Below are 26240 nucleotides of genomic sequence, written 5' to 3' on the forward strand. Positions count from 1 at the left end.
ATTCTTCAGGGCTACCGATAGTGGGGTTCGAAACCACTATCTACCGTATACTGGATACTGTTCACACTTAAGCGAATAGGGTGAGTTGGCCGTGCGCTTAGGGGCGCACAGCTGTGAACTCGCATCCGGGAGATGCACTCTGTCGGCAGCCTTGAAGATGGTTTCTCGTGGTTTCCCATTTTCACACCAGGTAAATGCTGGGGCTGTACCTTAACTAAGGACACGGCCGCTTCCTTCCCATTCCTAGGCCTTTCCTGTCCCATCGTCGCCATAAGACCTATCTGTGTCGGTGCGACGTAAAGCAATTAGCAATAAATAAACACTTAAGTGACTGTACCTATCGTGCTCGTTATTATTATTATTATTATTATTATTATTATTATTATTATTATTATTATTATTATTATTATTATTATTAAGGATCTGTAAGGCAGGATTGGGTGATTTTGTCGCGCTCATCAGGACTTTTGACGAATGCTTCCGATGCGGTTTTCTCTAGGTATTTGTCATTTCCACGACAGCAAGGTACTGCCATGACGTATGAAACCTTACTCAAATAGCGGAGCACTCTCCAAAAGCTTACCCCAGTTCACTCACAGTGAGAAAATGCACGAGGTTAATGGACTGCGGTGAGCTTTGAAGTTCAGGGACATTGATATTAATTTCTGACCATGTGACCTCGGTTCTTATTCCGGTCAGGGCACGTATGATATTATGGCGTGACTCGCATACTCGAGGTCGGACTGTGAATACAACTGTAAAGCTCATCATCACAAGAATTAAAATCCCGTGCAACTCCAGTCGCACCTCCCTGACGATGAACTCCATAGCTCGTTTTAATAAAACAGCAACAACGACGCCTCCCGACAGAAACACCCGTCGATATATTTTGTATCATTACGTATGACTGACATCTGTCCAAGTACCTCGTTCATTTTCCTGTCTCAGTCTCATCCTTGTTTTTTACAATATGAAGTGACTAAGGTATGAGCAGTGTTAGTATTAGCATTCCCGATGCAGCCAGTCCCTGTTATGAATGGTGTGAAAGTGTTGCTCATAGAGTCGGTTGGTGTGAGCATTTCGGTAGGCTTAGCCGACGGATATGTAACATCACCTTCTTGACGGTGAGGAAAGCAATGGGAAACTACCTTACTCCTCAGTTGTCTAGTGCATCACCTCAGAGGAACTTACGCTATCTACATACTACATATAACAGCTGATGATGGATCTGTTGAGGATCCAACAGCATACATTCATACATACATACATACATACATACATACATTTTTTGCATCAGTTCGTCTCTTGTCTCACTGAGAAATTATATGACTTAAGGGATTGCTACTAAGAGCTCCGGGGCTTAAATTTCGACAGTGGTCGTTTTGTATGGCGTGAGCTGTGTGCATTTTAGAAGTAAGAAACATAGGTTCAAAATTGGTTCAAATATTGAAGTTGAGTAATTTTTTCATCATATCCTAATAAATAATAATGTTATTTGCTTTACGTCCAACTAACTACTTTTACGGTTTCCGGAGATGCCAAGGTACCGGAATTTAGTCCCGCAGGAGTTCCTTTACGTCCCAATAAATCTACCGACATGAAGCTGACGTATGTGAGCACCTTCAAATACGACCGGACTGAATCAAGATCGAACCTGCTAAGCTGGGGTCAGAAGGCAAGTGTCTCAACCGTCTGAGCCACTCAGCCCGGTATTTTTAAAATCGCAAGTTGCTTTACGTCCCACCGACACAGATATGTCTTATGGCGACGATGGGATAGGAAAGAGCTAGGAGTGGGAAGGAAGCGACCGTGGCCTTAATTAAAGTACAGCCCCAGCTTTTGCTTGGTGTGAAAATGGGAAACCACGGAAAACAATCTTTAGGGCTGCCGACACTGGGGTTCGAACCCACTATCTCCCGAATACTAGATACTGGCCGCACTTAAGCGATAGCAGCTATCGAGGTCGGTGTTTATCCAAGACTAGGGTAATAAGTAATAACGCACATATCTCTTTCTCTCTTAGCATGTAAAGGTAAATTTAAAAGGAAAGGGAAGTCATCTCCGCACAGGCCATGAAGGCCCTTGGAGGGGTAGAAAGTTAAGGCTTCCACTACTCCTAACTTCGGCAGTCTGTGGAGTAGAGTGGTTTGTTTAACGCCCGGCCGCCTTTTCCTTCCAGGAATTAACCTGGTACTCTGTTTACTCTTTCTTTTGTTGTTGTAGGCGACTGAACTGGAGGGCCATGTGCACCTTTGGAAGAGGAAATACCGTTTCTTAGATTTTTTCGACTTTTTGGTAGGTGTCGAATACACGTCCTTCCGGGTGACGAGCACGCCATTACCGCGTCAGGCAGGCAACCACTATATATATATCAATGAAATTTAACCTTATAAAGAATATTCATTTCATCTCATAGGATCGTTTAGTAAATATTGCACATAAATGAATCCCTAGTAGAATAACAATTTACCGAGTGTATGGTCATGCGGCTAGGGGCTTGTGGTTGTGAGCTTGCATTCGGGAGATAGTGGGTTCGTATCCCACCATCGGCAGTCCTGAATATGATAATTCGTGGTTTGCCATTTTCACACCAGAGAAATGCTGGGGCTGTACCTTAATTAAGGCCACGGTCACTACCTTTCCCATCCTTCTGTCACCGAAAATCTTCGACGTGTTAGCGCGACATTAAACAAGTAGCAGAAAGATAGAATTACAATTTGTTAGCGTGTATTATTGAAAAAATTCGAACGGAGCTATGTTAGCTTCACGGCCGCAAGATTTGACGCAGAATCCGTACCACGTGAGATATATTATCGAAATAATATCTCTAGTCAGTATCGATTTGAAATTTTATAGATGATGTTCCTTAATTCGAAACTTTACACACCTTGAAGACAAAAGCGTAATCCGATCAGGATGATCGGTATCCACATCCATGAGTTTCAAATCATTTTCCATCACTGGGGTGGTAGATGTACTCCAGTGGAGAGAAGCTCGCCACACCATGTTCAGCCGTTTTAAATTCGGTACGCTTCCGAGAAGCCTCCAGGCGGTGATTCCGGAACTTTTGTAATTACGATAAGCTACTATGTGATCTGAAACTTTTACATAACTTTGAAACAATTTATTTTCCATACGTCGTGAGAAAAATTTTCCGAACTTCTCCACAGCTCATTTTTCAAATGTTTGCTATTTGATTTGTTTTAGCCATATACTTTTAGAAGTGCCTCCGTGGCGCAGACGGCAGCGCGTCGGCCTCTCACCGCTGGATACCGTGGTTCAAATCCCGGTCGCTCCATGTGAGATTTGCGCTGGACAAAGCGGAGGCGGGACAGGTTTTTCTCCGGGTACTCCGGTTTTCCCCGTCATCTTTCATTCCAGCAACACTCTCCATTCTCATTTCATAGCATCTATCAGTCATTAATAAATCACTTTGGGAGTGGCGACCCCATCGTACTAACAGCCTATATCTGCTTCATTCATTACATCCCTGACCCGGTCAATGACTGGAAAACAGGTTGTAGGTTTTTCATTCAATTTTAGAAGTAACCAAAAAGAATGAAATGATACGTCACTTGACGTACTACTGCACCGTAGTCCGGAGCTATACTAATTGGTTCTCGCGCGGCACGGTGATTCGAGTACCATAATAGGGAACTGACCTAAAACTTCAATTATTTTCCAAAACATTTTTTTTTTTGCTAGGTGCTTTACGTCGCACCGACACGGATAGGTCTTATAGCAACGATGGGACAGGAAAGGTCTAAGAGTGGGAAGGAAGCGGCCGTGGCCTAAATTAAGGTACAGCCCCAGCATTTGCCTGGTGTGAAAATGGAAAACCACGGAAAACCATTTTCAGGGCTGCCGACAGTGGGTTTCGAACCTACTAGCTCTCGAATACTGGATACTGACCGCTCTTAAGCGACTGCAGCTATCGAGCTCGGTCCAAAAGACTTTAAAGGATATTTCAGATCTTAGATACCACAACGATTTCACTGTTTTAGAATTACAAATATATCTAAAAATCCGCAGTTCTAACTCTTCAGGCAAGCAACTTAGTGTTGAAAACATCCTAGGGATATACGAATGTTCGGTAAATAAAATACAATAAAGGAAGAAAAAATATTTATTTATTCCTAAAAATTACAGTCCTTTTCTTAATCATCGTTATCTGATCGATTAGATTAGCAGTTTGCCTTTTTCTACCGCTAGAAGCGTTAATGTGAGTCAATGCATTTCTTCACTTATGCACTTACAACTATATTCGGTATGGACATTTCTGAGTATATTGAACCAAGGAATACGTTACGTTACAAAAAGAGTTATGCAAATAAGTTAATTTGGCTAGAATTTGAATAAAAATGAAAACGATTAAAGAAACAAGAGATTTTAGGCTGCTTTTCCGGAACTGCATTTAGGCCGGAAGTTATTTTCAAAATTTGTTTGTCTAGGGTCCTTTAGCTCTTTAATGTACACATTACACTATCCTCCACCACATTACACGCAGTTTGCACGGCCGCTTCCTTCCCTCGTCCTTGTCTATCCATTCCAATCTTCTCATCCCCCCCCCCGCATGGCCGCTGTTCAGCATAGCAGGTGAGGCCGCCTGGGCGAGGCACTGGCCATTCTCGCCAGTTGTATCCCCCGATCCAATGTCCCACGCTCCAGGACACTGCCCTTGAATCGGTAAAGGTGGGATCCTTCGCTGAGTCCGAGGGGAAGACGAACCCTGGAGGGTAAACAGATTAAGGAGAAGAAGAAGCAGAAGAAGAGGAATAAGAATAAGAATAAGAAATGACTATATATGATGTAATTGGAAATTCTAAATTGACTATTAATATATCTTATGAGTAATAGTTACACTTTCTGGGTTTTGTATGGCATTTGAACGGAATCAAAACAGATATTACAGTAATACCTTGCAAAACATATTGAGTGCAGTTGTAGCTTGGAGTTGTACATTGAAGTCTATTGATCTCAGTACTCTTGATAAAAGCTACTTACAACTGTCCAAATCACTGGAGTGGGGAGATTCATCCCAACTTGTAAGTTTGTCCCGGTGGCTTATTCACTGTGAGAGAGAAGGCTAAATTTAGAGGAAAGCGCCTCTATTTAAGAACGAATGGTATACCTGGATTCACATGTGCTAAATCTAATCTTTGAATAAAACACTTTCTTCCTGAAGCTGAGCCCGTCTGAACTTCTGCATGAACAATATTTTTATCTAGCTTCCGTCTAGCTTCAGACTCGTTCCATTGCACAACCCGACTTTAAAAAACCTCATTAATATCATCACACTCTATGGAATCAATTGTAATGTCATGGTCATGCATGGGCGCCCATATGACAGTTTCTAGAGGGGGGGGGGGGCAGACCTGGGGGTACGTAGTAATTTTAATATTTTGAAAAATGGCGATTTGTATTCTGCGGTAGAATAACCCACGGTATCCGCTGCCTGTCGATGGTGGACGGTATTATCGCTTTTACGTAATACTGACTTTTAAATCATTTTCTTGAAAGGAAAACACGTGACTACACTAGATTTTTGCCACCGGGCGAGTTGGCCGTGCGCGTAGGGGCGCGCAGCTGTCAGCTTGCACCCGGGATATAGTGGGTTCGAATCCCACTGTCGGCAGCCTTGAAGATGGTTTTCCGTGGTTTCCAATTTTCACACCAGGCAAATGCTGGGGCTGTACCTTAATTAAGGCCACGGCCGCTCCCTTCCCATTCCCAGGCCGTTCATATCCCATCGTCGCCATAAGACCTATCTGTGTCGGAGCGACGTAAAACAAATAGCAAAAAAAAAAAAAGCCTTTCCCTGAGAGCTAGATGGGGGCCGCGGCCCCACCTTGCCCCCGGGTATGGGCGCCCTTGTGGTCATATAATGGTCATCTTTCAAGGTAATCAAAACCTTTTTGTTGATGATGTTAACTTGTTTGTTTCTTGGGCAAAAAAAAAAAAAAAATGCTGCTTTGGCAAACATTGTACTCTCACTTGGATGAAGAGAACAACCACGTGAATCTCGTAGACAATTTTTTCGAAGTCCGGTTTTGTTGAATCTCGAATGCTATTTGGCCTAGTTCTCCGTTTCTGAATTTTAGAAGTCCTTCAGTGAAGTTAAATCCTCATTTTGAGCAATAAGTTAGAATGTTTAAAACTTGACAGGATAAGAACTATTCTGTAACAGTGAGGAATTATTGCCAGACACTGTCTGAATTAGCTGATCTACTGTGGAAAGAGCATAATGGACTCACTCATCCCACATGATTAACTTAGCTTGTCTTCTTATTTATTCCGCGTCTTCTGACATTCTTATGTTCGATGGCTCTCGCTATCCAGTGGCTTAACTTGACTCGATTCATCTTTCTCCAAAAGCACCGTTTTGGCTTCAGTTGTTTTGTCTCGGTAACTTCATATTTTATCTTTGCTCCTTTTGCCTTTGTTTACTCTTTTTCGTCTTCCTCGTGGAGTTTTAGTACGTTGGGTGGTCAGTTCATTTGAAATTTATTGATTTAACACACGAAATACATGCAACCTTTACCGATAGAAATTTCATCTCAGGTGGGACCTCATGCTTTCATGGACGTCACGTTCTCCTGACGGATTTCTGTGGACGTACGGCCGGTTGAAGTATGTCCTAAGCCCCAAGCCGCAATGCTTCAAACCATAGAGTAGAACTTGGTTCAGTTTTATGCCAATAGATGACATTAATGTTATTATTATTGCCTTTATTAATATGGCGATGTTAGGATTCATGGTAATCTCTTACACTTAACCACATTTCTTTACCATTGTGCATGAAAAAATGAATGAAAACCTACAACCTGTTTTCCAGTCACTGACCGGGTCAGGGAGGTAATGAATGAATCATATATAGGCTATTATTACGATGGGGATGCCACTCCCAAAGTAATATATTAAGAATGATAGATGCTACGAAATGAGAATGGAGAGTGTTGCTGGAATGAAAGATGACAGGGAAAACCGGAGTACCCGGAAAAACCTGTCCCGCCTCCGCTTTGTCCAGCACAAATCTCACATGGAATGACCGGGATTTGAACCACGGTATCCAGCGGTGAGAGGCCGATGCGCTGCCGTCTGAGCCACGGAGGCTCCCTAGCATTGTACATATGAGACAAATATTTATAATCTTCGGTTAGGTACGCGCGGCTTTGAGCTTGCATCCGGGAGATAGTGGGTTCGAATCCCACTGTCGGCAGCCCTGAAGGTGGTTTTCCGTGGTTTACTATTTTCACACCAAGCAAATGCTGGGGCTGTACCATAATTAAGGCCACGACCGTTTCCTTCCAACTCCTTGGCCTTTCCTATCCCATCGTCGCAGTAAGACGACCTATCTGTGTCGGTGCGACGTAAAGCCACCAGCAAAAGAAAAATACTGTCTTACAAACTACAAGTATCATGACACAAATAACCTAAGCAAAATAAATATTCTTTATCTTATCTTAGCCGCCTCTGTGGTGTAGTGGTTAGCGTGATTAGCTGCCACCCCCGGAGGTCCGGGTTCGATTCCCGGCTCTGCCACGAAATTTGAAAAGTGGTACGAGGGCTGGAACGGGGTCCACTCAGCCTCGGGAGGTCAACTGAGTAGAGGTGGGTTCGATTCCCACCTCAGCAATCCTCGAAGTGGTTTTCCGTGGTTTCCCACTTCTCCTCCAGGCGAATGCCGGGATGGTACCTAACTTCAGGCCACGGCCGCTTCCTTCCCTCTTCCTTGTCTATCCCATCCGATCTTCCCATCCCTCCACAAGGCCCCTGTTCAGCATAGCAGGTGAGGCCGCCTGGGCGAGATACTGGTCATTCTCCCCAGTTGTATCCCAGACCAAGAGTCTGAAGCTCCAGGACACTGCCCTTGAGGCGGTAGAGGTGGGATCCCTCGCTGAGTCCGAGGGAAAAACCGAACCTGGAGGGTAAACAGATGATGATGATGATGATCTTATCTTAGACTCTACCATTACAAACTGGAGTAACATGAGAAAAATTGATGTAAACACAATAAATATTCGTAATATTAGAAACTACATAGCCCCTAAACACAGTAAACGCACATTTAAACACACACTCACACCACAAGATCCATTCAACCTGGCGACACACATATCGGAGATGCTCATGGCAGGACGATTTAAAGGTACTTAGGCTTTTTATGGCTCTAATCTTATGGGGAAGAGCGTTCCATATTCTAGCTCCATTGGGTGTATGTATGTATGTATGTATGTATGTATGTATGTATGTATGTATGTAGCTATATATAGCTTGAGAAGACGGTGCTGTTATCGGTGATGGTGCGGCGGCATTCTGAAGTGGTGACAGGCGTGGCAGGTCCTTTGTCTGCAGCGTGTGAAGATGGCGGTGGCTGTGATGATGTCTGCGGTGGTGCGGTTACTTCGATGGCGGATGCTGCGTAGGGCTGCTGAAGACTAGGTTGAGCAGGGGTTGGAAGGTTAGGGAGAGTAGAAGTATTTGCGGGTGACGGGCGTTGAAAGTAACTGGGCGGGTCAGGATATGGAGGCAAGGGACATGAAGTCGTAAAAAGACGCGAAGGATGGGAATACGTAAGAGTCGTGACGGGAGTGTAGGTAAAGTTGAAGATGGAGGTCGTCGTGGTGATGGTGGTGGTCATAATGGATAGAGAGGTAGGTAATTTGGGGAGATTGACTTCCAAGTTTTGGTGTCGGCCGTTTTGCTTGCTTGTAGCCGGCTGGGAGCTGAAGTATAGATATGGAGCCACCCGGCCGGTCAAAAATATCAGGAGATTCGTCTGCGAAGATCTGAGATCCGCGTCGTGTTGTGAGGCGTTGTGATGTGTGCAGTAGACCTCCACTGAACTCTGCCGTAGGTCGCTGTGTCCTAAAGGCTACTACTACTACTACTACTACTACTACTACTACTACTACTACTACTACTACTACTACTACTACTACTACTACTAAACGTTTTCTTAGACGGTGACACCTTCTCTCAGGCCGGGAGATTTGTTACGGTGAAGGAGATGTGCGGAGAAGGTGAGGGGGTTGGCGGCCGTGGCCTATACTACGAACTGTCCCGGCATTCGCCTTGGTGCAGGAAAATGGAAAACCACGGAAAACCATTCTCAGGGCAGCCGACGGGTGGGGCCAGGCGTGAAGTCCGGCACTGTGCCCCAGGCCCGTCTCCCGAAATCCACTCTGCACCCAGCGACGCCTAAAGACTGAAATGAACGACCTTTTCAAATCGCTTAGAACCGTACTCCTCTCTTATATACTAGACTGAAGACTTATTGACAACCGTGGATTTCAAATACTTTTCGGAAAATACTGTGTTGGATTTTACAAGATTTAAATTTGTAAACGATAACTTGTTGACGAATTAAACAACGAAGTGGCTACTAGTAGTTTATGATAACTTAGGCAGTCTCTACCTGTCTGGGCACTTTTTGTGCCGTTGTCCCATGAAAGTAGTTGTTCCGGTATGAATCATGTTTCACTTGGCGGTGACCAGACAAGACTTTCATTTACATACATCGCGCGAGGTGCGTTGCGCAAGACTCAAGACTGGAGACGCGTGGCCGACTTATGTCTATAGCCACAGGGGTTATAACCCTGGACCCAAAGAGCCTGATAATGTCTCCGAATAATTCAGAAGCTTGTATTACAGTAGCATTGTGACAGAGATACTATGTACTGTACGACACATACAAGATACACGAAATTAGATATAGGCGGTGCGGAGGAATGACATTTGGAGCACGACTAGTACGTGGAATGCTATGAAAGCTACTAATCATACGGCTAGTCGTAATCCAAGAGTACTTTGTAATAATAATAATAATAATAATAATAATAATAATAATAATAATAATAATAATAATAATAATAATAATAATAATAATAATAATAATAATAATAATAATAATAATAATAATAATAATAATAATGGCTTTACGTCCCGCAGGAGTTCTTTTATGTGCCAGTAAATTTACCGACACGAGGCTGACGTATTTGAGCAACTTCAAATTACCAACGGACTAAGCCAGGGTCGAACCTGCCAAGTTGGGGTCACAAGGCCGGCGCCTCAACCTTCTGAGCCACTGAGCCCGGCAAAGTGTACTTTCTGTCCCAATGAGAAAAGCAATGGATAACTACCTCACTACATAATTACTTAGTGCCTAATAAGCCTCATTTTGGCTCCGCCATAGATTTTTTCGGTTTCTCTATAACCACATAGCCTTTGGTGGGCTAATGACTTAACAGACACACGGATGATGGGAAATAGTATGTAATTATTTAATGTTTTTTGAAATCTGGTTTTATGGAATCTCGGTAATATAATTTTGATCTAATTCTCCGTTGCCGAGTTTTAGGAGCCATTCACTGGAGTTAGGACTACTGCTGTAATATTCTGTTTTTAAAAATGCAGATTAGCACAAGCAAGGAAGAGCTTTCTTAAGAAAAGAAATTTGCTCACTTCAGACATTGATATAGGAATTAGAAATATGTTTTTGAAGACTTTCGTGTAGAGCGTGGCATTGTATGGAAGTGAAACATGGACGATAACTAGCTCAGAACGAAAGAGAATAGAAGCTTTTGAAATGTGGTGTTACAGAAGAATGCTGAAGGTGAGATGGATAGATCGAATCACAAATAAGAGATACTGAATCGAATTGGCGAGAGGAGATCGATTTGGCTAAATTTGACGAGAAGAAGGGAGAGAATGACAGGACACATCTTAAGACACCCATGACTTGTTTAGTTGGTTTTTGAAGGAAGTGTAGGTGGTAAGAAGGGTAGGGGTAGACCAAGGTATGAATATGAAAAGCAGATTAGAGCAGATGTAGGATGCAGTAGTTACGTAGAAATGAAAAGGTTAGCACAGGATAGGGTGGCTTGGAGAGCTGCATCAAACCAGTCTGTGGACTGATGACTCAAACAACAACAATGTAAAAATATTAATTTTGGGCTGTTGTGTAGAATATTTTAAACTTGAGTGGACAATAGCTATTCCATGACTGTGAGGAATAACTTTCACTGTCGGAAGTCTCCGCTACCGCCAAGCGATATCACTTTTCATTATATTCTGCAGTAGCTGATCTACTGCTGAAAGAGTTTAATGGGAGGCCATGTCTAACTCGTCCCGTACGATTAACTAACCCGGTATCATGTGAGACGTAGAAGTATGCAAAATTATAATATTACTACCGGGCGAGTTGGCCGTGCGGTTAGAGGCGCGCGGCTGTGAGCTTGCATCCGGGAGTTAGTTGATTGAAATCCCACTGTCGGCAGCCCTGAAGATGGTTGTCCGTGGTTTCCCATTTTCACACCAAGCAAATGCTGGGGCTGTAGCTTAATTAAGGCCACGGCCGCTCCCTTCCAACTCCTAGACCTTTCCTATCCTATCGTCACCATAAGACCTATCTGTGTCGGTGCGACGTAAAGCCACTAGCACATAGAATATAACTCCCTCTTTCCACTGACTTAATTTTACCCAGTTCATCTTTCTCCAAACGTATCGTTTTAGCTTCAGTGGTTTCTCTCTATAATTGCATATCTTTACTTTGTCACCTTGACCATTGTTTACTCTTTTTGGTCTTTTTCGTTGAGTTTCAGTAGGTGAATGATCGGATCATTTAAAAGTTGTTCATTTAACAGGGCAAATTCAAATAACCTGTGACGATTGAAAATTCTTTCAAGTGATATCACATGCCTTCATGTATGTAATGTTCTTCTGACGGATTTCTGCCGAAGATGGCATATATGGCAAAACTATGGTGCTTAATGATCTACACGGTGATGAGCATTGCGACAGTCGTCGAGAACAGCCTACCGTAGATATAAGATCTTGCTGTTCTAGCAACAGAGTATTAGTGATTAAACCATCTCAAATGTTTATATTGAAGCCAACTTGATAAACACACATTGAGTGAGATCATGAGTGTTTCGACATTCCCATTAATTTTATTGAACCAGTTATCTCCAGGGTCGAATAGAGCGCGTCATTTTTCATACTTCGCGCAGCCCGAAGGCATCAGGAAAAACCGATCGATATCTGATCCAACTTTTTGGCATGTCCTTGGTACGTGTGGAGCTAGCTACGACGTTCGGGAGACCCCGTGAAGTCGGAGAATTTCAGTGAATTATTTTCAGAAATATTTAAGCACTTGCGGCATATTTAAAGCCGAAAATTTAACAGAAGAAATATATTAAAGGGACTTTTAAGAGTAAAATCTTATTTACATCAGAAATATTGTGAAAGGTCACATAGACGCAATGTGATCTGTCTTATCAGAGGAGTGTTTCGGTCACTAGAAGACAAAATTTAGTGCTAGTAACGCCACGAACCTTACTACCAGAAATAATGCAATTCATATTGGGTTCATGACGGCAGGAATTTTCGGAACGTTTATGTGCTAATTTTGCTACGGAATCCTGCGGAAGTAAGAATATTGGGTATGTTACGCGACTGCGCCACGGGAAAATGGCGGGACACAGATAGGTCTTATGGCGACGATGGGATAGGAAAGGCCTAGGAAGTGGAAGGCAGGGGCCGTGGCCTTAATTAAGGTACAGCCCGGGCATTTGCCTGGTGTGAAAATGGGAAACCACGGAAAACTATCTTCAGGGCTGCCGACAGTGGGGTTCGAACCTACTATCTCCCGATTACTGGATACTGGCCGCACTTAAGCGACTGCAGCTATCGAGCTCGGTATCCATTCTTTTAATAAATACTCAGACGCCGAGAGACTCCTGGTCATTCTTATGGAAATTTGGAAATCGAAGCTTCACTGCTCCGAACAAGATTCGGTGGAACCTACCACTTAGTCTACATTTCAAGTCACCTTTTAGGTACTTTGATTATCTGCGAGTGTCAGGAATGAAGGGACTTGCGTATTTTCAAATGTAAATTTCGTCATTTATTTCGGCGTCAGAAAATTTCGAAGTTATTGTTCCGACGACATTAGAGAGAGCGCTAGGGTCAGTGTTGCTAAAGTTATAGTCATTGTCGTATTCCAGAATTGTACAATTGCCGTCATTGTTAAAACTGATAAGCTGGGCGCGCCTGCCGATGAGAGAAACAGCCTACAACTCTCTTCCACCTGATGAGTACTACTGTAATTGTTGACAATCTAACCTGTTAACGACGAGTAAAACTGTGTTTATTTCCTTTTTCCTTTGGGCCTACTTAGGACCGCGGGGCTCGTTTTTGACTCTTTGCATGGTTCTGCTGTTTCTTCTTGGCCACGAAAGCTTTTAGTTTTGGCTGCGTGCCAGGTTCCTGTCCTCTGTCCACTTCGGTCTGGTGGTCCTCCTGTTGTTTTTGCTGGTGAGGGACATTGGGATGGCACCCTGCATAGTGAACCGTCGGAATGGGATCGGTACTCTATGGTGTTTTGTAGAATTGTGTAGAATTTTGTGGAATTTCTAATCGTTTAAAGTCCGATTTCACTGCGGTAATCCATTTGTTCTTGGAGGCTTTCCCTCTACCTGTCGTGTTCAAGATCTCGTTGGTAATCGAGCTCGATGGTTGCAGTCGCTTAAGTGCGCCCAGTATCCAGTATTCGGGAGATAGTGGGTTCGAACCCCACTGTCGGCAGCCCTGAAGATGGTTTTCCGTGGTTTCCCATTTTCACACCTTAATGAAGGCCACGGACGCTTCCTTCTTATTTCTAGCCCTTTCCTGTCCTATCGTCGCCATAAGACCTATCTGTGTCGGTGCGACGTAAAGCAACTTGCAAAAAAAAAAAAAATCTTGTTGGTGAGCCTGCAGGGGTCTATGCGGGTCAAGTGGCTGTAGAAGACTAGTCGCCCTTAACTCATGGATGTGATAATGTCTTCCTGATGATCAGAGAGCTCTGATCCTATAGGTGCCATCCTATTCTCATATGGGTAAATCTGCTAATAATAATAATAATAATAATAATAATAATAATAATAACAATAATAATAATAATAATAATTTTGCGATCTTAACCTTCAAGCTAAGCTCAAAGGAAATAATGCACGTATTTACTGGAAATAAAGATCTTTTGTAATGCTGACATAGCATCCGGTCTGTCACGGTATGTGAACACCTTCTTGGGCGAACTCCTCGGGGTATTAGAGGCATGCTGTGGTGTTTACATTACTCTATCAAACGTGTGTTATTTCGATTCAGTCTGCATGTAATTCCTGACTATTACCTTTTTTATGCTTTGTGCTTCGGTTTGTTTAGGTCAAGGAATGGAAAGTAAGCCACTTATTTGCTTTTACCATCCGACATGCGATTACGCTACGCAGGAAATTCTTGCGAAAGAAGATTACCTCCCGAATTTCTTTTGAAAGGATAATTCTATATCTAAGCACCTCATATTATCTGAATACAATACCTTTCTTAATATTGTCTATGATTAGAAGAGAAGGAAGCTCAGACACCGAATATAATGTATATACATCGCTTGTTATATAAATCCTGTTGTTTAATTCACACGGAAACTGTTTGGTTTGGACCAGGCCAATTGCAACGGATCTTGAGAGGGTGATTACTCAAGACATCATAAACTTAATGGTAACATGAATTCTGCCGTAAAATACAGTATATGGCAAAACAAACAGCTCTGAACATACAGATTCGTCATTGTAACATCAACATGTATCTAACTGCGTCGGTACATCATGCGTGATTTCCGACAAAAGCGTAGCGTTACAGAAATGTTGCAAAGTTTGGGCTGGGAAGACTTAGGAAAAAGGAGACGTGCTGCTCGACTAGAAAACAAATTGGGGCAAATATTCGTTTATAGGAAGGGGAGTTAGGGTTTGGAATAATTTACCAAGGGAGATGTTCAATAAATTTCCAAATTGTATGCAATAATTTAAGAAAAATATGATATAAGGAATCTGTCACCTGGGCGACTGCCCTAAATGCAGATCAGTGTTGATTGTTGATTGTTGTTCAAAATGTGCGCCGTCACGTCTCACACATTGTTTATAAAGGTCCTGTAGATTGTCGAGCATGCTGATGTGAACGCAAGTTGCCGCAAGGACACAAACATTACTGTATCTTCTCTGGTGATTCGGGAACATTCCTAGGAGGGTCATCTGACCAGAAAACGGATGAGCAAAGTCAAGGTCAGCGATAGTGTTATACTTAATTGCTGCAAAAATTAATTGATGATGACATAATATTTTAAAGCCATTTAACACCATTTTAACACCAGGTGGTAAGGTAAGGAAAGAACAAGGAGTAATTCCCAGTTTTACGGGAATGAAAGATAAAGGATCAGCAGTCAACAACAACATTTATTATAATCTTTCAGAAAAAAACAACAATAAATTATTTGAATAATTTGATCCATGATTAAATACTAAATTCAAGTGACGTACACCTAGCCTTGAGCCGAACTGACCACCGGCCGTGCACATGATAGTGATTATAAATTGAAACTGAGAAAATTCAGAATTATCTGAATATTGCATTAAATGTGAAAGGCTGGCGCAAGCCAAACCAGTATTGAAACTTTACATAGTAATAAATGAATATTCAAAAACATCAAATGACGAAGCTAAATAGAAAAAAAACATGGGTTGCTTTAACAATATATTGAAAAGGACACGAAATTTAATAACGAACTTGAGGCAAACTTGCAACATTAAATTCTCCACCGGGGAGATAAAATTAACATTGAGCTGTCAGATTAATAGTCCAACACTGCAGTGTAAAATACAAATCCTTTTAGGCAAACCAGCTCAGTAGAAAATGCCATCTTCTAGATCAGACATGCCGACAAACGTAGATTAAAAGTGTCCATAAAAGTACAGCAGAATGCTAACTCCAGGCTGACATTAGTGAATTTTAACAAAATAGAATGGCTGAACAGGCCAGCTGGTGCGAAGTAGAAGGTACTCGGCTTGACATAGTTTTGTTTATACAGGATGGCAAGCCCGTGTCAACGGCCCCAAGCAGGGCGAAGTGATTACATGTCATGAGAAATGCCGCTTCCAAACACGCGGCGAGGCTAGCAGGCTGGGTGCATAGTCCGCATGGACATTGCAGAGAATTGGCAATTCTATTGAGCTGCCTGAAGCAAAGTGAGGAACCAAGTCCTCACGCCGAGTCCTCAAGTCGAGCCTTGGAACGGAGTCCAGGTTCGGAGTCTAGTGCAGAGTGCAGAGCAGAGTGGAGTGGAGCATGTTGAGTAGCAGTCCTTAAGAAGCACTGCAGAATATTCCAGATTCAACAAAAAGTAGTGCTGCAAGACTAACAATAATAATTACTAAAAAGTACATGAGAAACCTTACCAAAAAATACAAAATAATGAAAAAAGAGGAGTCCAGAAAGAATATTCATAATTTCCATACAATTAATAATATAATAAAGGCAAGGAAAAAACAGAAATAACCAATGAAAAAATAGAAACACGCGGAAGAACACATTCTCGGTACCAGAAGGAGACAAGTTACCGGTGACGCAAGCAGTCATGTGAAGGTAATGTAACCAATCAAGAGGCGACGTAAAAAATGACGTAGGTTAGCGAAGCGAAAGGAAGAAATAAGCAAACAGTGTTCGTATGACCTGTAACATGAGTGCACGCCAAGGGGAACTTGTTATAAATCAACTAAACGTAACATAATTAAAGGTAAGCGCAACATCATACTTAAATTTAAACAAGAAGAAAAGTACCGAAAATAGTGAGAATTCCCAATAAATCATACGTTCATGGGCGCATGAACCACCAGGCAAATGCTGGTGATGTACCCTAATTAAGACCTTTCCAGTCTTAGTATGTCCAGAATTACGTAATAAAGATAGTAATTGGTTGCCGCAGTTTCAAATGGAACATGGCGTAACGCAATGGACAGCAGGTAATGGTATGTTGATAAACGGGGTTAAAAGTCAGGTTGTGAGTTTCACAAATAGAAAAAGTCCTCTCAGTTTGAATTACTGCGTTGATGGGGTGAAAGTTCCTGTTGGGGATCGTTGTAAGTATCTAGGTGTTAATACAAGGAAAGACCTTCATTGGGGTAATCACATAAATGGGATTGTAAATAAAGGATACAGATCTCTGCACATGGCTATGAGGGTGTTTAGGGGTTGTAGTAAGGATGTAAAGGAGAGTGCATATAAGTCTCTGGTAAGACCCCAACTAGAGTATGGTTCCACCAGGATTACCTGATTCAAGAATAGGAAAAAATCCAAAGAAAAGCAGCTCGATTTGTACTGGGTGATTTCCGACAAAAGAGTAGCGTTACAAAAATGTTGCAAAGTTTGGGTTGGGAAGAATTGAGAGAAAGAAGAAGAGCTGCTCGACTAAGTGGTATGTTCCGAGCTGTCAGCGGAGAGATGGCGTGGAATGACATTAGTAGACGAATAAGTTTGAGTGGCGTTTATAAAAGTAGGAAAGATCACAATATGAAGATAAAGTTGGAATTCAAGAGGACAAACTGGGGCAAATATTCATTTATAGGAAGGGGAGTTAGGGATTGGAATAACTTACCAAGGGAGACGTTTAATAAATTTCCAATTTCTTTGAAATCATTTAGGAAAAGGCTAGGAAAACAACAGATAGGGAATCTGCCACCTGGGCGACTGCCCTAAATGCAGGTCAGTATTGATTGATTCACTATTGATTGATTGAAATCATCGATTGTAAGGGAACTTTGTAGGACGAACATCTACGACGTCAGAACATCGCTGCTTGTTACACAGGTATCCCAAAGTGACAATGAGTGATTTAAAATAGGAAACCAGCAGTTTCTTCGTTTATGCTAATAACAGATTACGTTAATAGAACAGATGATCAAGATTTCATACAACACGATACTGTAGTTTCCATTGTAAACGATACATACGTATTAAAACCTAATATTTTGATATAAACCGAACGAGTTTGTTGCTCGATCGGGGCCATGCATCTTTCACCTTACATTCGGGAGATGGTGGTTTCGAACCCTACAGTCGGACAGCCGTGAAGATGTTTTTTGTGGTTTCTTTATTTTAACACCAGACAAATACTTCTGTTGTAACCTAATTAGGTCCATGATCGCTTCCTGCCCAGACTTAGCCCTGTGAGAGCTATCCGAGTCGGCGAGTCGTAAAAAGCAATATACAAATATTTTCGTATACTGTACGTATATTAGTAAAATGGGGTTGTGACATGAAATTTTGTTTGTTTCTTCAACATATTTTTTTAGATATAAACTACGTTGTCACATGTTAATTGCTCCAATAATTTTTTGCAGCATTTAACTATAACACTATCGCGGCTAAATGTTCATTCCTATTGAATTTAGGATATGTTGATTGGTTATTCATCCAAGTTTCGTTGTAATTTGTCTGGCCGAACCAAAGCAATTCCCTTGTCAGTGAGGCATAGAGACTTATACAGAGCCCCGCCATGCTTACTCAGTTTCTTTCCCCATCATTCTCCCTCCATTCTCTGCAGTGCAGCGTGACAATCATTTTATCACTTTGGAAAATTTACTCATCACTACATCTAATTCTGAATTAAATATATATTTGTGAACTTTACATTAAATGTTTGGCAACTTTTTGTTCAAAAATAGAAGGCAGAGCACTTACTCCAGTTTTTTTATCTTTATATGTTCTGGCCATCTGTAATTACAGGTTATTATCGCTTTTAACTAGTTCTATTCTTTTCTAACAACTTCTATCTGTGTTTTACCAGTCCATGACTGTTCAGTCTTTGAAAGTTTGTCATCCATCTTAGACGCCATAACTCTGAAGTTATGCAGATTAAATTGTAGATTTTACCCTTTACAATATTTTTATATCCCATTAATACTATGTTGGATCTTATTGTGTGTTAATATGAATATAAGGATATCTTCTATGAATATTAGGCTTGAAATATCTTGGTTCTTAGCACATGGACGGATAGATGTCAAGATGATATATTCGAACACAGAATAGTGTAGAAGTGCCCTGCGAAAACTAATTGTCATTATGACAGTTGTATTATTAGTAAAATAGATTTTTGAACGTGAAAGTTATGTATTAAAATGATGTATTATTAACTCTTAGGAAAATATCATATAAGGAATCTGTAACCTGGGCAACTGCCCTAAATGCAGATCAATGTTGATTGTTGCTGTTCAAAATGTGCGCCGTCACGTCTCACACATTGTTTATAAAGGTCCTGTAGATTGTCGAACATGCTGATGAACGGAGGTTGCCGCAAGGACACAAACATTACTGTATCTTCTCTGGTGATTCGGGAACATTCCTAACTGGGTCATCTGACCAGAAAACGCAGACGTCGACGGGATGGAAAGTTTGTTCCTCTGGAGCTCATTTACGTGCCGATAAATCCAAATCTGCCGACAGGTGGTCACGTACTAATTGTAATCTGATATTTCTCTTGGAGAATAAATAAAATTATTCAACAATTAAAATAATTTAAGTGACAGTTTATACTCCTGTTTGAGACCCAATTTTGAATGTATCGCCCCAACTACAGCCTCTTTCACCTTGATAAAATATTGAAATTACGAATACGTATTTTCAATTGATTTTATCAATTTCCCTAATACTCCGATCAATCCGAACTTGTAGACGACAGCATGCGTACTCACGGAATCAACAGATTTCCATAAATCTATTGCTGCAATGTATATCTTCTCTCTTTTCTTCTACATGTATTTATCCATTATTATTTTACTGCCATTATATTATCACTTGTCCTCATTTCCTTTCTGATAATTGATTGGAGTCTCGACAGAATCGAGCACCTCTCTGTCCATTTCATTTCTCTTTAATCCAGTATCGCAGTATATACTGTATATAGCTTAGTGAATCTAACAACGTCATCCCTCTATAGTTCCTGGGATTTGATCTTCCACTGTGTTTATTATGTACAGTATAAGGAAAACGATTCTCTCTTATCATGTTTATGGGAATCTCGATCTATCGAAAATCTTGATAAATGTTTTCACTATGCATTCTGGGATAACGTTATTCTTACATACTTTCTTCCAGAACTCATTGTTAATACCTGAAATTCCTCCTGATTTTCCCTTCTGCCCTATCAGTAATAAAATTCTTTTACTTTATCAACTGAAATTTCTTTATCTAAATTAGGAAGGATGCACTCCAGTCCCCTCAAAATCCCCACATTTTCCGCATCCAGGTTCCAACTATCCTGACAACTTAAGAGATTTTTAAAGTATTTGGGCCATTCTCCATGACTTATGTTTACCTGTTTTATGCTTTTCCTTCCGCTACAGATTTTATTTATTTGGTACCAAACTTTCTTAATATCTTTATTCTTATAATCTCTATTCAGGTTATCAGTTTGTTTCCGTTGCCACAAATCTTTTGTGATAGCCAATAATTCTCTACACATTTTTTCCCTTACAGAATGCAATTCTTGATTCAGGCCTCCTACTTTCTTATATATTTCTAATGTTCTCATTACTTTAGTCTTTTTCTTTCTGCATTATTCATTTAACCACCCACTGTTTCTTCGCATTCCTTCCACTTGAAAAACACATCTTCTGTTCTACTATAAGTACAGTATTTTCTATTAATATTATTGCGTCATCAACTTGGTTATTTTCAATCGCGGATCCCATTCCTATCTTAATAATTTCAAAATATCTCCCATCAAAATATTTCTTGAATTCTGTTATACGATCTTCACTCCATCTGATCTTGGGAACTAACCTCTCTTTGCTATTCCTGTGATAATAAGCCGCACCATTCGATCAGATTTATAATTATGGGTAAATGATCAGTAAGGCCAGGATTTTGATGACTTAAAGATGTTTAAAAATGATCTATAATATGATGGCAAGAATCCAGTAAAATGATCCGGAAACTTAGAAAAAGACATATAAATTTTAAATGGAATTTTGCAATACATTTGTTATTCGAGTTTGTGTAACCTATGTTTATGTTGATGATATAACTTTAACACAAACACAATTGCAAACAGACTGCGTCATACATTAATTATATTTAAATTATTCTGCAGCTGTTCTGACTAAAATGATCATTATTTCAAGAGACATGCCTCTCTTCTGAAGATGTATAATAGTTGACGACGAGGAATCACAATTGGCCTTGATATACACTGGTTTCCCTCCGTTTGTTTATCTAAAAACAATTCTTGGGCAATCTAAATGGCCTTGGCGCCTTGCCCATATAAAATACAGGCGTCGATTCACGTTCTTCACCGTGTGATGCTAGGCTGAGGTGGTAACTGAATGCTGGGTTCTTCTCTGGTTTGCGACAGAAGCTTGTCAACTTCAGGGAAATTTGTTCTCACTTCTTCGGCTACTCTGTGGAATGCATGAGCTAGGTAGGTTACGTGCACCATTCTTAGGTAAAATATTTTGATGTTTTAGCAGATTTAACTGTGTAAGGTTCTACATCAGTCACGAAGAGCAAATCATCGTCTGTCTTACAGCCTCAGACCACGGTAGTGCTATCCGTTAACCAAAGAAGCGACATATTGCTGAATGGTTCACAGAGTGCAAAACGTAGGTCGTGAGCAAAAATATTTTTCAGGCCTATCTACTTCCAATGTTCCCGATGTAACGATCCTCAATGTCACTGGTTTCATCAATAGATGAATATTTTTCTCCCGCAGACTTGTGCTTTGTTTTGCTCTAGTGCTCTCAGAGCAATTTTTTGCGACAGTGCCCTGGTGTTGACTTTCACAACACCAGTTCTAAAAAAGCTCAAACTCCTTTTTTGGTAGAGTTACTGCTCTAAACTTAAATAGTAACTTTACACATTTAAAATTTACCAGAATAAAATGTTAGTTAGAATTCTTATTACAGTAATTACACAAGATCACTCACTGCTTTGTGATAAACCCTCATGATAACCCAACAATGTCTTATACTAGGTGTTTTTCAATCAACTACTGTGTTGTAATAAGATTATTTAAAGGTCAGTGTGGAAACGAAAACTAATAAATTCCAGGCTTTCATTCCTTGCTTGAAAGCAATACGCAAGGTTAATCGTGTATAAGTGAAATGAGAATGAGTTTATATTGATGCTATCTGTTAATAGCTAACATTTTGAAGTTCGTTCTTGGAACGAATAGTGAGAAATTTGGGGTATTTGTTACCAAGTGTAAACGAGCCTTGGATTTGAGGCACATCAGTTTTATATCCTAATTTAATTCAGTTCAGGATGTAAGAATAGAGAATTATATATTGTATTTTTGTTAGTTTCGGATGAAGGTAAAATGGTGAAACAACCAAGAGAGTTGTTTTAGGATATCCTGTGTAATGAACAGCAACATGGCAGTTGAATTTAGGGATTAGGAAATTAGCTTCTGGCCTGATTGGCTCGGGTTCGATTTGCTGGTTATGGTACGTATTTAAGATTGGAGCAGGTATGGTCAGTAATGAAGTCCCACTCTACGCCATTCTAGAACGGATTAATTACCAGTGGTATCCCCTTTAAACGCTGCCACCGAGTGAGGTGGCTGTAAGCCTTGAAGACAATTTTTCGTGGCTTCCAATTTTTACACAAGGCAAATTAATTTTGACCACAACCACCCCCTTCCCAATTCAATCCTATCGTGGCCAAAATATCATCTGAGTTAGTGGGTTTTTAAGCCACTGAAAAAAGGAACACCCTTCAAATGTTAGGATAGATTCCATCACACAGCTTATTTGTTCCCATTTCTCAGTTAATTACTAAACAACACACACACATAGAGGTACAGCTACTAGAATTAAATAGGTCATCCGAACGATTACAAACATTCGAATCACACGAGGCTGTTAAATAAAGTACCGTAATGAGCCGTATCCTGCCGGCCCATAAGAGTTATTTGGATTATTATGTGACACAATATATAAATTTTATTCATATAAATATCAGTCATATATGGAAAAGTAATGAATCCCAAGTTAGCTGAGACAGGAAGTTGATGGAGACATCAAGTCGCTGGATATTGCCCAACACTTCCTCGGGACCGTGAGAATAGCTTAGTGTCACCAAGCGTTGGCACAGATCGGCACGTGTACATAGTGCTGACCAAGCTAAATATTCAGCCAATGAGAACGTGAGGATATGTCAAACATGGAGTCTACATCGTGCCAAGTCATAATCCCAGGTTGACCAACGTGTATAGTTGCTTGAGTTAAATTCTGTCATTTGTCGGATTTCCACAGGTCTATAAGTGAAATATAATCAGAAATACGATATAAAAATTATAGGAAGAGATTTGATATTATTTGAACTGTGTTTTATTAATGTGTTGTAATTAATACTGTGTCAATACGTATGGAAAGCATTCTGATTGGTGGTTTGTCTGGACAAGCGGGAACCCCATGGTTGAAACGGCGTTACCGAAGCTTCCTTAGCACCCCAAGCTCTGGAGAGCGTCATTCTGATCAGGCCGCTTGGATAGTGCAGAAGTGTAAATCTGATCGCAAGTACTGACGTGTTATATCAGTAACAGTATATGGTTTCAAACAAGTGTTTCAGTCGTGCAGTTGGATAAAGTAACTGACGCAGAGTAAATTGAAGATTATATTATTGCAAAGTTCATTATCAACATATAGACGGTGATAATTAGCCGCAGTGTAGAAGGTGCAGGAGAGACGTGCCATTGTCTCAGATTTTCGTGTCGGTCGCGTTCGCGAGGAACTCTCGATCCGTACCGCTTGCCGCTCTCAATAACTGTGTATATATACCCTTAAATCTAAAGTTAGCAGTATTAATGTGTCAGTGTGTGTGGCTGAGTTTGTAACCAAGGGTTGTTCGGCACGTGCAGAATTGAGTGGTGAAGAGATACTCATCCAAAGCCTTCTGTGTTCCAGTGTTAAATAACTTTTCAGCAAGAAGATGACTTCGCCTATGGAAGAAGGAAGTGTATTTCTACGTGTTGAAGCAGTGATCGACGTGGAGTAATACCCTAATATGGCAGAGATGTTAGCTGCTGCCATGTATCCAAAGAGTCGTCACAAAATTAAGATAAGACGCATGTGTTAATTATGGAATGTTATATGGGTTATGTTAAAATACTAGTGCAGTTTAGAATAGGGATTTTATTTAACGTAAAGTAAGCCTGACGGCATGTGTTTATTTCACCTTGATATTATTGTATACACGGATAAGAGAGTAATGAATGTTCTTTTTATATTTTATTTTGATTTATGACTAGATAGTTGGGATAATGAGGGATTTGTTAGGATTAGTTTGTTGTTAATTTATGCATGATTACTTATTGTAGCTTCTTCCGAATTTTCCTTATATAATAGTGCTAGGAGGATTAGATTGACAAGTTCATCCAAGTTCAAAGTTAAATACTTTCTACGTCATTTTATTTTGGTCATTTAGAGAGATAGTTATAGCTAATTGCATGACGCATGGTATTTCAGAAACTGTACGTAAGGAACTGCATAACGACGTTGAAAGAATAGGATCTTCGAATTTAGGTTGGAATCTGTTTTTGCCCAATGATTTGCACAGGAAACGAACCGGGTCTCATAATGTATAAGGCTGATGTGATTCGTCATAGATATGAGAAGTAAGATAACATGTGAAATTATAAAGTGATTATGCAGGCTGATTGCATGCCTGATATGTGAAAGAATAATGTGCAGTGGATATGTACCTGCCAATTGTCTTCTGAGAGAATATTATTATCAGAATTGACGGAATTGATTCCAGACCAATAAGTCTGATGTGTGTTAATTTGTAAAAGCATGCTAGGAAGGAATGATTATACGTGCGTTTCCGTATAGCCGACAAAAGATGCATTGCAAGCTGATATATTGGCCGTGTTTTTATTAGACGGCGCGAATGAGATGGTATTTCCGTGTTACAATCTTGGGAGACAGAATCCAAACCTTAGTACAGTGTTGAGTTCAACATTTCCTTTCAGCTCACAGCCCACCAGGAAATACATGGCCGATGATCGTGCTGTTGAGTGCGCAAATGCATCAGAAGGAGGCAATGTTGCCCATTGCTTTCTACATGATATTGATGGATAATTATATGTTTTTCCCTTACAGGATGATGTTTTATGATGTTTCATGTTGTTTGAATATCTTGTCTCGTTGTTAATGGGGAACAGCCCGAGTGCTGAGTTATATTGATGGTCAATCTAGTTCTCACTAGATCCTTTGTGGTGAACCGCGATTCACGTAGAATCTGTGTAGTACGTAAGATTTTCTCTTTATCCGATGTAAATAGATGTGATATTTTGCTTATTTTGTTCATTGTAGATATAGCGTACGGAAATGCCACTAGTAGTTTTACATAATTCATATCATGTCCCATTGCGTCTTAGTTTTTCTTTTCATCGTAACTTTTCCTTATATTGTAATTTTTCCTTTTAACCTTTAAATTTGTGATGGATCTCAATCTAAATTAAATTCGTAACCCGTATCGTTGTGATAATTTCAAGGGTGACTCCATTCGAAATAACTACGTATCAGTGTATGCGTATATATGCTCCATTTATCATGAACTATGGACAATCAGAAGAAGATTATTTCTGAAAGTATACAAGTATTCAATGTTGTGCTTGATACTTTATTTCACTTTTGTTTCTTTGAACAATTAACGTTGTTAACGTCCAGTTATTTCTTTTATTTTGAGATTTTTGTAATGATATTTTATTATTTGATTTATTTGATTTTCGAGTAGTATGATTCGGGGATATTTATGAATAAATTCATCCTACCCATATTATTGTTTCTCATTCGAGTTATACCTCCATTTAGCGTGACCCAATTGACGACCAACCCACTCTCTGCCCAACCCTGAGTTAGTCGGATGTTCATACAGGAATGGAGGCATCGTCCTAGTGGGTATTTACCCGTGAGTACGCTACAGTAAGACCCTTACAAGAAGCAACAACATACTAAAAAGGAGAACAAAGATATTACAAAAGCTGAGATTAGTGCGAATAGAGTAATGCGTAATGCTTCAATATAATACTCTGAATATCTTGTCTTGTTTTTCGAATAGGAACGATATAAGTAAATATTAGTGGTATTTCCCCTCTTTTATCTATTTTGAATGTTCTAGGTATTGGCATATAACGCTGAATATACGTAAATATACGTAGTTCAGCAAACACCTATAAATTGTATTAACCTGGTATCCAGTAGGCCCTAGAATGTGTACAGATGTCTGTTCGTCCAATGTTTCAACTCATTTTTACAGCTTTTAGAATATCTTGCACTTGCACTAATTCATAACTTAAATGTTTCAGATTTTAGTAACATAGTGACCTCTATTAGGGCACGCAAATATTACTGGAAATGGAGTAGATA

The 26240-nt window shown here is 40.4% G+C and overlaps 1 protein-coding gene across 2 annotated transcripts in view; it reads left to right on the forward strand.

Moving 5' to 3' along the window:
- The window catches only part of LOC136856836 (scavenger receptor class B member 1), a 230508-nt gene that overhangs the window by 89764 nt on the left and 114504 nt on the right, over positions 1-26240 (forward strand). The window contains exon 1 of one of the 2 annotated variants that reach the window (XM_068224987.1): positions 21262-21289. The exons of the other annotated variant lie outside the window; for it this stretch is intronic. Within the exon in view, the coding sequence (XP_068081088.1) occupies positions 21277-21289 (13 nt within the window). The 5' untranslated portion in view covers positions 21262-21276. Of the gene's footprint in view, positions 1-21261; positions 21290-26240 lie in introns of those variants that run through there. 2 annotated transcript variants of the gene reach the window in all.

The sequence above is a fragment of the Anabrus simplex genome, chromosome 1, assembly GCF_040414725.1.
Source record: "Anabrus simplex isolate iqAnaSimp1 chromosome 1, ASM4041472v1, whole genome shotgun sequence".
NCBI classification, from domain to species: Eukaryota; Metazoa; Arthropoda; class Insecta; order Orthoptera; family Tettigoniidae; genus Anabrus; species Anabrus simplex.